General features: G+C 37.8%; 1 protein-coding gene across 3 annotated transcripts in view; it reads right to left on the bottom strand.

Annotated features, from left to right (window-relative positions):
* Positions 1-8,601: 8,601 nt before the first annotated feature.
* pde10a (phosphodiesterase 10A) overlaps positions 8,602-15,241 on the bottom strand; it is a 71,548-nt gene continuing 64,908 nt past the window's right edge. For all 3 annotated transcript variants that reach the window (XM_033612947.2, XM_033612951.2, XM_033612952.2), the window contains exons 18-22: positions 14,315-14,487; positions 14,073-14,184; positions 13,786-13,866; positions 11,932-12,020; positions 8,602-9,525 (exon numbers count right to left, since the gene is read on the bottom strand). In XM_033612947.2, coding sequence (XP_033468838.1) covers positions 9,426-9,525; positions 11,932-12,020; positions 13,786-13,866; positions 14,073-14,184; positions 14,315-14,487 — 555 coding nt within the window. In that variant the 3' untranslated portion in view covers positions 8,602-9,425. The remainder of the gene's footprint in view (positions 9,526-11,931; positions 12,021-13,785; positions 13,867-14,072; positions 14,185-14,314; positions 14,488-15,241) is intronic.

Raw genomic sequence — 15,241 nt, 5'->3', positions numbered from 1 at the left:
CACATCAGAGACGCAGGACATTTAAAAGTTAGCATGTGCTGTTGCTTGCAGGGTAATATACAGAAAATGCTTAGAAGTGATTGAACCAATGATTCGATCTCCCAGTGCAGTCTTGAGACTTACTCTTCATGTCATTGTCCTCTGGGCCTTTGATAGCTGGAACATTCTGTGACTCGTTTTAGACTCTGAGGTTAAAAAAGAACAAACGTGCTTGAAGTGCTGAAACTTTATCTAAATATTATTTATACTTTTTCTTTCTGAGGGGTTAGAGGGATCCTTGCAGTACCAATTATTCTCCTCTAGAGCTCTTCTGGCCTCCTGCTCCAGCCTGCTAACCTCCTTTTCAGCATCTTCCAACTCCGTTTTCCTTACTTTGCCACTGCCAAGATTTGTGAGTGAAGCATCTGTAACAGAACAACAACAAAAACATATTAAAACTTGTATTGTTTGCCACAAACACAAAAGATGCTTGAGCAAAATGTGACTATTGCAAAAGTAGCAAAAGATCGGTAATGTGCAACCCTGACCCCATGAACATATTCTGCTATGTCAAAAATACATGAAGTCTTTCCATTAAGAATAAAAAAGGATCCCATTGCTATCAGCCCTGAGGTCAGTTCCAAATGGGCATATAGCCTTAAATCAACATGACAACATTTACATTTGACCTTTTGACTGCACTACAGGTGCAGTTTTGTTTCATTACAAGGACTTTATATTCAGTACTGAGGTATAACTTATAAGGTGGAGACATTCTTACACAGTATGAAAAGCAATGTTCAGACTTTGAAATTGCCTGAGCTTAATAATCCAACGCAATAAATATGAAGCCAGTATTTATGCTTGCTGACACCCACAGAGGGGAATCAGTGTTTTTGACAGGAAACAGGGCGAGAACGTCACATTAATGTCTCAGGTCTACGTGTATATTCAATACAAAATAATACAAATCATAATCTGTGTGGAAGAAGAAAAAAAAACATTATTTCACTCTTTGTATTTTCTAGATTTTTTATGTGTCTTTGTAGACAGAATCAAAGCTTTGCTGAAACTAAAAATAATCATATATGTAAATTTCCTGCTCATGGGCAGATCTCATTGCTTCCTGTTAATCAACACAAGCTTTGTTGCATTACAGCGGACAGTTGAAAATGTAGACAGGTGTAGATGAGGTCATGATGCTGGGTCTTGTATGTCAAGTATCAAACTACTTTGTGGTAACAAATAATAATAATAAAAAGAAAATCAAAGTTACTGTAATATTTTAGCTACTGTTAAATTATGTGCACATCTTGTGTCCTAATATATGATAATCAAAAGTGCTCATTCCTGTAGTTTAACACTGTCAAACAATAAGAGTTCAGCTGCATGACAACCTCAGTGTCTCCACATTACAACTTTAGTATGTCAAGCAATGATCAATTCATATTTTTTTTATATGCAAAATGCACAAACGCTGATGATTCAGTGCCAAATTATAATTACAACACTGTGACCTAAGCCATTGTGTACACAACATAAACTTGCATGACCCTTACACATTTTTTATGAATGAGCAATATGCAACCATTGCCCTCTGATGACCTGCTCCCAGACGCATCATGACCAGGTTCCAGTGGTTGCTCTACTTCCGCTTGCTACACCAGGGACTCACTCTCTCTTGGCTCTAATACGTCTGACGGCACATGCTAAAAATGTGCTAGTGGGTAGAGAGGAAATGGAAAAACCTTAATTTCCCTCAGGATGCGTCCAAATACTGGCGAGCCTTCACATACATCATCAAAGACGTCACTGAACACCGCAAGGCGGTCTCTGCTGGGCCAGCTTTGCGCTGACAACCTTCTCAGCTCCTGGATATGACAGGAACACACACATGCACACACAATATTAGCACGTTACGATGTGCCTGAGAGTCTAAGCGTGTCTTAATTCTGCAAGAGTTTGAGATGGCATGTCACAATTGCCAGCTCATGAAAAATGGACATATTAGAAAGCTTTAAAATTAAAAAAAAAGTAAATTATAGAACTAGCTGCATGATGTCATGATATACGTGACCATTCTCAACTTCTGTAGTTTTCTCTCATGCTTCTCAGCTACATTTATTCCAGCCCAGAGGTCCTGCTTGACTACGAGTTGCCTGCCAAATTTGTGTTGGCCTTCGTTATTCAAGCATTTCTTGTCAGAATGTTATTTCCTCTCCAGATCTGATGGAGAGTTTCTGGGAGAAGGCTCTCAGCTAGACTGGCAAAGAGTCTGAGAACCAGCAAACTATCTTTGGTAGACATATCTTCTCTTTTGTCTGCATTTGACAAGCAATCAGTAGCCTGATGTTGTCTTGACCATGAGACTTCAGGCTCTACTAAAGCAGTGCCAGTGAAGAACTCAGGAGGACACCCTTTCATTTCTTTCTTCTTTACATAAGGCCGTTCCTTTGTGCTGGGGTGTCAGAGGGTTTGATGTTTCTTCTAGGCTCGGAGACATTCTCCAGAAAGTCTGCTTTTTCTCCCTATGAGGCTGACTCTGGTTCAGGCTGCACGGCCCCACATGACCTGAGGAGTAGGTGAGGATATCAGCCTTCAGCAGTCAGCAGTCTGAAAACACACCTTTTAAAGGTGGCATATTCAGTGTAATGGTGACACACACATCAAAATTTGCACTGAGAATGACTTTTTGGTGATGATTTTATACCTAGATTTTATAATATGGATTTTTTGGGTCTTGATTTCTTTATTAACCTATAACTGTAAACTGATTTGTTTGACTTTATGATCTATGGAGTCATTCATGCTTGTTTTTTTAACTGTGTCTTGTAAGGTGTCCTTTAGTGCTTATTAAAATGCATTATATTATTTTTATTAGAAGTTGGCTTACAGCTGCTGGACAAGGCTATGAAGGCACACAACAAACAAACAAAACATTTTAAAAGACACATAAAGTGTCCATTTCCTATTTTATGCAGCAAACTCTGTTGTTCCCACTGATAAATTTAACCCCAAGTGAGAATGAATTTCTATAAACTGCATTTACTGATAAATGCTTTCTTTTAAAGTGCTTCACAATTAAATGGCAGGAAAAAGTTGAATAACAAGGAACTCAGCAATGTTGTACATCTAAATGGGAATTATCTGTCCCTAAAAACACAAATTTGTGAAAACAAACTGAGATAAAGTTGTTTTTTTTCCTTAGCAAACATTAACTTCTGAATCAAATTGGATTTCCACAACCCTGAGGCACCTAGCAAACAGTCACCAGTGTTTAATATTTTGTTTTTTAAATAACTTTACTATATTTCTAATAAGCAGTTGAAGCTTGTAAACGAAACAGACACACAGAAGCCCTAAATAACAACCTCACCTGTTAGCTAACTGCACTTTTGTGCTGACTCACGACAAAGCAAACAAAAAGAAACTTTCTTCATGGCCACAGCAGGCTGCTCTTTACTCGGTTGTCAAGGAGACCGAAGCGCGTAATGCTTGCGTTTCATTCAGTGTCTTGATAATAATCGTACCCCTGAGCTTTGAGGTGCTATATCTCTTTTGCACACGATGGGGCACACATGAAGAGCAGTTAGCACTCAAACTTTTACATTTAATAAATTATTAAACACGAGTTTTCTATTCATAAAGTGATTTACATGATGAAAATAACGTTTAATCATTTCATTATTTGAAATGTAGACACCAGTCCTTACAGTTATTACACAGGTGAAAGAATTCAACCAATCAGAAAAAGTGGAGTTACATGAACACACCTAGATGTTTGTCATTTGACTTTATTGGACACAAGTGTTTTAAATCAGTGAAGAGCCAGAAACAATACTGTGTGGCGTGTGGTTTCTGTTACACTGTGCACTGTAAATTCCTTACCATGGAAAACAATACACTCCAACAAATCCACAAATCCCATCTATTTCCTTTGGGTTTTCATATTTTGTGACATTTAAATATTTCCTGTGGACACAAATCCTTGCACACTGTAACCCAATTACCAGACAAATCCTGTAAACTTTGGTTATTGAGGGAAATCTGGTTGCAGCACAACTCCAGTAAATGATTTAATCAAAGTATTATCTTAATCTGGTTATTCATAATAATTGGGGTGTGTTGTGCAAGTAAACACACAGCAGTGTGTAGAGTGTAGTCTACAGAGCAAAAGAGAGGGAAGAGGGAAGGAGAGTGAAACTTGGCCTTGGGGCTTGAATGGCCAGAATAGGAAAGCACCCAGATGGCAAAGCTGAGCATGAGGGAAGAGACAGTGAAACATGTTATGCTTCATTGAAACAAGAAGAGCTATCCAATGGAGTTTGCATTGATTTGCATTGCTGGGTCCTCCATTAACGCTTGATGTAATGATGTTAGATAAAATAATGCAGTGGAGGATGGAAGATGCTTCCAGAAGTTAAGAAGCTTGGGGATGTATTGCTCATGGCAGTGAATAGGAAATATCAAGGCTCATCTCCAAGTGCATCAGATAATACCTATTTAGAGGGTAAGTATGATTGTAGAGCCCATAGCGCCAAAAAAGGTGATAAATACAAATGATTACAGAACTTACTGACCACTGGTAAATCAAGAATTCCAGTAAGTAATAAAATGTAAATACAAAAACCTCTGTGGCTTGAACACCATTAGATAACTTTTTTTTTTTTCGTCATCAAGCAGGTATTCATTGAAGAATGAATTTACTCGGTCCTGATGAGTTTATTTTTGGTGAAAGCCAAAGGATGCATCCCAACCTCAGTGTCTGCTGACACCAGCCATCTTGTGGAAATGAAACCTTCATTGTTAGTTTGAGAAATAACAACTGAGGAAATTAACATACAACAACCGGCACTGACGCTGTGCTGCAAACGCTTTCACTGATATTCAAAAGTAGTAATATCCACCAAATACACTGCCAAACGACTTTAAAGTATGTTTCATGACTATATACCTTCCATGTACCCCTCATACCACAGACCCAAGTTTGCCATCAGGTGAAAACATACAGTGAAGCAGGGATCACTGAGGACATCTTTAACTGTATTTCTGTTGATCACTGGATCATACAGAGTGACAGCACTGTTTTTCCTGCAGTGATGAATGGATGAGGTGAAAATATGGATGCAAATAAGAGACTTAAGTATTTCAATCTTCTGTTTTTGTGATGATGGAGTGACTGTTTGTTTGTGTATTGGTTGTGTTGTATGTAATCACCACTTGCTTACACTGAACTCTACTTCTAAATGCAAAAAAGTGAAGAAGGAAATAAAAGAAAATGATGAATAATCAGCATTAAAAATGAGAAAAAAGACAGACAAAAAAAAAGAGAGAGAAATGTCCCCACCAGGGGGAAATCTGAAGCAGGCTGGCGTGAAAAGGCAAATGATAACTATCTGATAATATTGAAATATAAACACCACTGAATTCATGACACTGAAATATTTTACTTTGAAAAGCATGCGTCTGAAGTTATTTGTTCCGAATATGCCTCTATGATATCGATATATGAAATTTCTTGATTTTGAATTTCAAAAGCTGAATTTGAATACATTTTTTTTCAGTTTTCACAAATTCAGATCCAAAAATTAAAATTTCAGAATTTCAATAAATAGATTTGGGTTGCTTCAAATTTGATAGGTCAAATTCAGATTAAAAAATTCCAGCTGGGGGCACTAGTGGCTTAGTGGTTAGAGCAGACACCCCATGTACAGAGGCTCTGTCCTCGTTGCAGCGGCCCAGGTTCGATTCTGGCTTGCGGCCTTTTGCTGCATATATTTCCCTCTCTCTCTCCCCTTCATCCTTAGCTGTCCTGTCAATTAAAAGCCCAAAAAATAATCTTTAGAAAAAAAAAAATTCCAGTTGAAAAGAATTTTTTTCTATTCTAATTCTGAAAGTTGAATTTTTGGATACTTATTGCCTCTTGTCTGTTAATTGTCTCTAATTAAAATGTCTCTTAATTGCTTCCACATAAAAAGGGTTTCCAGGGACTGATTTACAATGGGTAAGAAGGATGAAACAAATAACGCAGACTAAAAATGGGGCCAATGACATATACATTTCTTCGAAGGTTTTCCATCACTATATAGTTTTAAATAAAGTGGTGTTGACTTTCCTTCAATATTCATCATGCACAATATTCAGCACAGACATAACTCAGTGTGTACGGTAGACTGCAGTCCTCTCAGTTTGTCCAACAAGAAATTACAGGAGGATGTTCTCAACATTGCGAGTCGTTCTAAAGTTCACAGTCTGGGATAGTTAAACAAGTGGACCTGGTTAGGTGCAACATGCTGATCTATTATTGGTTCTTTTCTCTCTTTCTACCGACCATCCTTTTGTTCATTCGTATTATAACTGCTGCCACAAATATCATTAATGACTCAAATACTCCGATTAAAAAAATTCAAAAAAGAATGAGCAGGCACAGAGACGTATTTTTCAGGTATTTAATAAAAGTCATTTGGGCTACTGCTCTTACATTTACAGTTGAGACATTCCGCAATTATTCTGGGTAACAGTAACATGTCTTAGACCGTTTTGTTTATCTTAATGTTTACTTTGTACAAAACAAAAAGGCCAACATTATTTTTCTTTGTATAAAAAAATATAAGTTAATTTAAATTTAACTCTAATTAAGAAAATAACAATAGTAATAATAGCAATAATAATAATCATCAATAATAATAATAATGATAAAGATCATAAGCTAAACATAGTGCAGACAATGGGATATAACTGGTGCTGAAAAGTAGAAGGGACAGTGCAGTGTTATGGACTTAGCCATGTTCTCAGGTGGGGTCAGAGTGGGGAAAGAGACAGTCAAAAGCTTTCTCTCTCTTTCACACACACGCACACACACACACGCACACACACAGTCTGAAAGTGCACAACTGCCATTCAGTTTAGTGCCATCAGAGCATACATCTCAGTCTGTACAAACTAATTCCTAGATTGCACACAGTATACACCTATTACCGTATATGCAAAAGTATATATAAACTTCAGTTTAGGTGCATGCTAATTGTTGCTCTTGGTTGAAGCTTACTGGAAGCAATTCAGAAAAGTAAGACAGAGCACATCATGGAAACTGATGGCGCACTGACCCACATGCCACCATCGAGGATCTGCAATCAACAAAACATTCATCAAAATGTACATTCACACCTTTGGGGGGTGGGGGGGCACAGTACCAGTTGTAAAACAAATTATTTTAGCGGTAATTTCAGTCTTGGAGGGACAATGTCCACTGGAATGACAGTTTCAGACAAAACAAATTGTCTTTTGGAAGATCTCGGAAACTCATTTTAAAGAGTCCAAAATGCACCCCCCTGCGTGACGTTGGAGAGTGAGCATAAGGGAGGATGATTTACTTCCTTCGACAGGCCGTGGATATGAGGGGAGATTCTGTTACACACCTGCAGAGAGCCAACCAAACGTTCTTGAGTTGCAATCCCAGAGATAGACATGTGATGCACTTTAGCTTAACAGGTTTGACTTTATGGGGAAATATGAAGCTGATGATTGTTGAGCTGCTGTACCTGGCATTAATTAATGTTTCAACCTGCAAAGACACCTGTCTACAGAGTGCTGCAGGAAAGGGTGCTAAAACCGGGAAATGAGCGAGCATTTTAGTACTCCTGGTTCCCTCGTCTTAAAGTCAATGTGTTTTTTTAAATGTGAGTTAGATGTCTAAAATAAGGTCTGTGGTTAACACAAGCTCAAGAGACTTTAATGTGTTGTTCTACTACATAAAATACGTCAGTAAATCCCCCACTTGTGAATTTTGAAGCTTAAAAAATGTGTCGGCTATTGCTAACAAGTGGCTAAAAGAGGCTCCAGAGTGTCATCATGCTGAACATGGCTTTACAGCAGTTAAGTCATGTGACTGTGGTGTAGCTCATTTATAGCCTAACATTAGCTTTTTGCTTCTGGTGATTGGATTTACGCCTCAAAAATCATGAAAGTGATGTTAATTTGTGAAGATTATCTTGCTGAATAAAATGTGTAAGCCTCATAAACTTCTATTTGCCACAAAACTTATTTTATGCAATTATCCAGAACTCTGTGGAAAAACTGTCTTTTAGACAAGGGAACCTTGGCAACACTAACTTCTCCGACAGCCTACAAGAAAATGTCATCCTTGCAGCACTCCATGTCAACAAGAGACGGTATAGTGTACAGCTTAATTAATTCATCACACCTCAACCACGTGTTAAAAATCAGGGTGCTGTCTAGACCTTACATAATGTAGTCAACATGTAAAAAGTTTGTTGTGTCACTGCAAACAAAGAAATCTTTAGAATCTGCTGGGACGCTCAACCAACTTGAGCAGTATCCTCATTTTACTTGTGTTTTATTCATGGTTGCAGGAATGATTACTAATTAATGAAGAGAAACCAGATTGTTGTGTAAAATAATTCATGATGCGATAGTGGCGTGAAAAATGTTATGACAGAGGAAATTCAATAGTATGCAGTCTGGGCTTATTATAACTGATGCTATTTGTGCATCATCTTGTGAACTCTGTCCTACAAACTTTATTACTGCTGGCCTGAGGTCAGATCCTGTTAATAAGAAGAAAGTAGATGTACTATGTAGGTTCCTAGATGTGTGTGTGTGTGGGGGGGGGGGGGCAGTGCTGTGGGGTCCACTTCAGGGAGAGACATTGTGACTCTCTTGTGACTGTGTTCACAAGTGTTGACATTATCTAACTCCTCTTGTCAAACAGTTCATCCACATTTTGTAGAATATGCTGCGGGGGGGATTTCTCCACGTAGAATAGGCTGTATGTCTTTATTCAAGTACTGCAAAGGATTTTTGCTCAAAGAGTAATAAAAAAACATTCACCTTCTCAGCGAGGTGGCATTAAACCATATATCTGCTCTACACATTCCTTCTGTCTCTGGAAATACCTTGCTGAAGTAGTGCGCGTACGATAAACCTACCACAGAAGGCAAACAGTACCATTTCAAAACAAACAAAAAAACAAAAAGCCTGAACCAACAAGATTTCACATATGTCTCGCCTGTGAAAGGTTCAGAGTAAGGCCTCTGCAAATACAAGACCATAAAAGAATCAGCTCATATAAAAAAAAATAAAAATAAAATAAATCATAACATAAAACAGTTGAAATGAAACAACCACAACGGCCTTTCTATTCCATTCAGTCCATTCTACCAAATGAGCTCCCAAGCTGAGTGGATGTAGAGTGATGGGTGGAAGTCCCTCCCCATCGCCTGTCTGTCAGTCTCTGGGATCGGTGAAACCGTCAGTGTTGACACCTCCGTCACCCAATGAGGTAACTGTGTGTTTTCAAAGTCAAGTCGCCTTTAGCTGATCCGTCTCCTGCTAAACAGGATGTGGGTTCTTCCCCCTACAGAGCTCCAGGTCGGTGGCAGGGTTCGAGTTGTATTCCTTTGGTGGGCCAGCAACCCCTTTGGTAGTCAGTTGTCCACCTTGACAGGACCTGAATCTGAAGGCCGGCTGGGCAATATGTCCTGCATCTCTCCCCGTGATATCTTCTCCCACTGGCCCAGGTTCTCCCTGCAAACACAGAACACCTCCATCAGATTCAGATACTGCATGTCGTGGGTTTACGATCAGGGCCGCGCCATTAACACAGATATTCTATTTCTTACTGCAAAGACACAGCTTAAAATCTGAAAAAAGGGAATAAAATCATGTCAGCATGATTCAATGACATTAAAAACTTTATCACTTAGACAGAATTAATTGGTTTATTATGACCATCATTAATAAATGGTAAAAAAACAGTTACATTTTTATTATTAATTATTTTACTGTTAACAAACATGAAATGACTGATAAAATTTCCTTATGAGGAATAATGCTATAATTTATGGTATTTAAACAATTTGTTGTTATACACATTATAACATTTTATGTACTATATTTGATATTTGTAGATATTTAATAATGGATGGCTATCATAAAGTTGCAACTAAATAATTACTCTAATTATTTGTCCCTTTTTCTTTTTCTGTTTCTTCCTTTTGCGTTAGTTTTTATGCCACTTGGGTTTGTCTGCACTTCACTCCTCCGCCTGTCTTGCGTTTCGTTATTTTGTTTTTTTCAAGCTGATAACTTGTATCCCACTGGATAAATTACTAAATAAATAAATAAATAAGTAAATAAATAAAGTGTCAACTGCTAATGACAATACATTGTGAAATAAAAAGGCCACTGAAATAATTTTTATAGATGCACTACACAGTATTTATTAACCTTTTAACAAGATATTATAATCATGAGTTGCAACTTCATGACATAACTTCTAGCATAACTAATAATAAGTAACATTACTAATTATCCTTTCCTTGTTTGTTAATAGTAAAATAACTATTACTTTAAGTTTCAATAAGTATCAATTTATCAGTTATTAATGATAGTTATAATTAAGTGTTACCAATTAGGGTATGACACTTCTTTAAAACAAAACACACTTATTCAGATAACAGCATTTTGATTTGATTAAGTTATTATCAGATGTATATTTGTTACTTATCATTAGCTGTTAATTTTAAATTGTCTTATGTGAGAGAAAATTAAATGTACCACTGTAACTACTGATGGGGCTGGCTAGTTAGTACACAACAAGATAACACTTTGCTGCCACAAGGGTGTGCACCTGATGTTGTAAATGGTATGGAGACAATATAGTTGGAGACAGTTACAACCTTAAAACAGAAAGCTGAAATTATGTAACTGCAGCAATGATATTAGGACAAAAATATTAAAATACCAACATATTTAGAATACCAAATCATGGTTCTGACGTTATCCACATTAAATGTCAACACATTGCAACAACAATACTAAAGCTGCTTTAAACCAAACTGTAATAAACAACTAAACAAAATGAATTTGTACTGGCAATTTATTCAAGACAAAAATCTCAGGAATGATGATAAAATTAACAAGGGTCAAACACATGTCACCACAGTGTCATTAGTCATGTGCAGTAGCGGTCCCATTAGGTCTCGTTGTCATGAGGGTAACCTCTCCGCCTGTGCTATGATCAAGCCTGACACACAAGTTCACAGAGCGCTGCCACTCATTCACTTAGCCAGCCGGATGCAGTTTACACGTCTGTGGCAGATCCCACAACAAGCAGTCGGGCTCCACAGGGTCTAGGCCCGCTGCCCACCCAGGGCCCAGCGCTGACGTACAGCCGGGGCTTAAATATTACACTGCTCACTTTGTTTGCATTCCCCACAGATCAAGGTCACAATGCTTTAAAGACCAGCGGGTTACCCCAGAGGGGTTAGAGAAATGTGCCATATGATCCCGTTCAACAAGCAGAAATAACTCATATAAATACATTCTTAAACTTTTATCAAACATGAAAGCAGAGAGGCACGCACGCAGACACAGTGTCACACCACGACACACACTGGTACACCGTGGACGAGCAACCGTTTCCCGAGAGCACACTGTGCTCTACATTGACATTTGTCTATTTGAATACGTTTTCTTGCACAAGTTTGTCTAACCCAGTATCGGTGCGGTAGCATGTGTGTGTTTTGTTTGTATTTTCAGTGGAACTCCAGGAATGTGCGCCTATACACGCACTCCTTATCACCGCTAATCATATTTGTCTGGCCAACACTGCTGCTGGTCAGACGAGGCCAGCACACACGTCACTTATTACACTTGAAGCTGTCATCAGTGCATTTATTGGCCATATCAGATGTGAAATCAGCACGTCAATATTGTGTTAAGTAACGTTTTGACTGCACTGTGTTTCTGACCTATTTCACAATGTATGAATTAAAAGGTCTCACAGTTATGCAGTTATTTTTATCTTTTATTCCTAAAAATATATATAAGATACAGTCTCTGTCACCTCCAAATCTTGCTTGGCCTTTTGTCAGCACACAGTAAAGGACAAGACCTTTCCTCATAAAAACTGTAGCTTTGTATACTTACTTGCAGGCTTTTAGAAGAGGACTGGATGGAGGGAAAAGCTCCGCTAGTGTCGTGTAACATGGAACTGCAACAGCATTGTAAAATCCCACCTTAAAAAAACAAACAAAAGACAGACAAATAATTAGGCAGAAGAAGTATTTTTTTCTAAACAGCCTCATTCACATTTTCACAAACAGTATAAAAAATTGCTTTTACACAACATTAATCCCTTAGGCCATGAAGAACTGTCCCAATGAGTGACACAAATGTCACCTAAAAGCTTATCGAAAAATTCTGAAATTCCCACACAATAATGTTGTGTCAGTGGGTGCACAAAAATCCTCATAGATCATGTATTTACAAAAGCAGTTTAATATTTAGTAATTAATGTTATTCAAGATTTGTGTCTGTAATATGGGTACCACCAATTTGGTGATGCTTTCAATTACCTTATTCCACTATAGAATTCATTTACTCTATATCAATTGTTGTGGGGGTCTGACATTATTATTATAATATAATGATCAAATTGTTTAACTATAAAGACCTTTTTATAGTGATGTGATTATCAGGATATTGTTGTTTGATATTACTGAACTTACTATAGTGATCTGATTTCCTGGCAGGCACACACAGTATATGTTAAAATGTATACAGGGCCAAACATAGTTCTGGTGAAGAGTTTATCCCTTATATTTACCAAGATTTGCACAGAGTACTACAGAAAATGCTGATTTCTCATCCTGTGGATGGCATGTTACTTTCAACTCTATGAATACACATACATTTTTAGTATTTTAAACAGTTTCAATACTCATTTTCCGCAGTATTGATACACTGATATCAGCTACCCTTTATGGCTATCTAATTTTTAATGTTTCCTACACTCATTCTGCTCTTCCCTGCTACTAACAAAAAAGAAGAAAAGTTGTTGTCATGTAATGGCCTTGTCATATTTGCCTTCTATTAGATTTTCAATTGTACGCCCTCTATGTCACAGTTTTACCCATCAAAAATGGTATCAAATATTAATATAGCGGCCGTTTCAACATACCAAAGTTCTTTGGCCACTTAGTCTGCGAGGTGTTTTGGTTTTGACTCGTGTTCCTGTTCCTTTTGTGAAGATCCACAGTACTCACATGAGGCAGTGAGAAAGCTGAATAAGGTTTATTGAGAATACAAAAAAAGACAAAACAACAGGCCAAGTCCTTCCACAATTACATCTCGTACAGTCCACTACCGACTCGATGTCCTATTTCTATATATTCTCACTGTATTAACCGTTACACACTTGAACATTGTCTTGTGTGAGTACTGTGAATCTTCACAAAAGGAACAGGAACACAAGTCAAAACTGAGACTAAGTGGCCCAGGAACTTTGCTATGTTGAAACAGCCACTATATTGAGTCAAAAAGTTATTAGGATCCAAACCAACACAGGCTACATGTCTCTTTACACACAACATTTTCCACAATCTCCTTTCTGTCATGCGCAATAAACTGCCTTACGGCGCCACACCTGTCATAAATAACTTGTGCCTGTTTTTTAACACATAAATAAAGTAAATATAAACATAACCTCACTACTATACACTATTCAAAATACACAGAACCTTAAATAACAGCAGAACTTATATGTCATATCATCACAGACATTTTTACCAAACATAAATATGTGCTTTAGTGGCTCTTATAATATTTGAGCATCATCCACCTGTATTTCCTTCTTCTCAAAACTTTTTAAAGGACCACTACTTTCCTGTTATGGGATTATTCTATACCTTCATAAAGAACACATTTCGAACTCTCTGAGAGTGTGTTAGAGTTAGAGAGAAAGCTCAGTTAGAGACATATGAGTAAAAGTGCTGGTCTTACTTGGCCTTGGGGAACCTCATCCTTCTTGTCTCTGTCCATCATAGGGATTGGCTGCAACCCAATTTTCTTCATCTCATCGCCCTGACAAAGTACAACATAAAGAGAGTATTTTATTTCTGCACACTGTAGCAAATCTTCTGGCCACTACACAACACTATTTTGCCTTCACAAATTGCAGGACAGCTGGGGGTAGCAGCATTTCCAAGTAATAACAATGGTCTGACTGTTATACTGGAGGCACTAAATGACACTAAAGCGGTTGAAACTCCGGCAGTATCCCACTGTACCTCAGCCCAGAACTCAGCATAGATGTCGTTGGCTGTGAGTCGTGTGATTTGCCATTGCTTGGTAACAGAACACAGGTCACATGCTGTCATCATCAGACCAATCACACGGTCCCTGGAGGGGAGCAAAGCCTCGTTATAGCCATGAGGAGAAACTTTTTGTGCACCGGGTCTGCGTGTGATGTTGTAAGACCCGGTGTGATCCCGACCTGACCTGTGCACCAGTGTTAGTCGTGACCTCTGACCTGTGACCGTGGTTGTTCAAGTCCAGCGCGCTCGTGTTCAGTAGCTCGGACAGCTGCTGGTGGTTGTTGAAGTACAGGGCGAGGTCCGTGGCGATGATGGCCTTCCGGATGATCTCCAACACCTGCTCGTACTCGCTGGAATTCAGGTTGGAGAAAATATTGTGCCCTTCCAGCTATGAGAAACAAAGAGATCAATAAAAAAGCAAAAGCTCCACTTATGAGGCGTTCAGCTCAGCTAGACTACAACAGGTTGTAATCTCATGTTCATCTCAAGTTCACGCAGATCCTGGACGTTACAGAACAAGGCAGTCAGGACTAAATCACATGATCCATTCAACAGATCTGTATTGACAATGTGTGCATGTGTGTGTGCTTATGTTTTCTAGAAATTATGTTAACTTAAGTATTACAAGAAAGTAAGGATTTACTTGCCTATGTGTTTCTCTTACACAGAAAAAGTGATGTAACAAAAAAATGTAAAGGAATGGTGCATATTTATGTAGGAATATGAAGTTTTTTAATTTTTATTTTATTTTTAAGAATTACTTATGTATTGTTATTTATGCATTTTTGTATTATAATTTTATTTAGTTACTGTGTTTTTTTCCCCCTTTTGTGAATGTACATATATTTGATTTATTAGTACTACGTAACTCTGTTTTATGCCAGAAAAAAAGAAAAAAGTTCAATAAAATATTAATGAAAAAGATCTGGTTGATTTTTGTCTTAATGATTTTAGTCTCTAAAATTCAGCACTGAGATAAATTTGAGTTTTTGCAAATTTTGAGGGCATTGTTCTGCTAGGTTTTCATTGGTCAGCTTCAAATTGTGACTTGCTTTCTGCTTTGCTGATGACATCTGTCCACGTATGGCATCATTTTTGCAACTGATACAAAAGAAGAACTACTGGACATATGTTTTAAACAG

The sequence above is a fragment of the Epinephelus lanceolatus genome, chromosome 17 (genome assembly GCF_041903045.1).
Source record: "Epinephelus lanceolatus isolate andai-2023 chromosome 17, ASM4190304v1, whole genome shotgun sequence".
NCBI classification, from domain to species: Eukaryota; Metazoa; Chordata; class Actinopteri; order Perciformes; family Serranidae; genus Epinephelus; species Epinephelus lanceolatus.
Note: the sequence above shows the minus strand (reverse complement) of the source record. Positions and strands in the feature narration are given on the sequence as shown.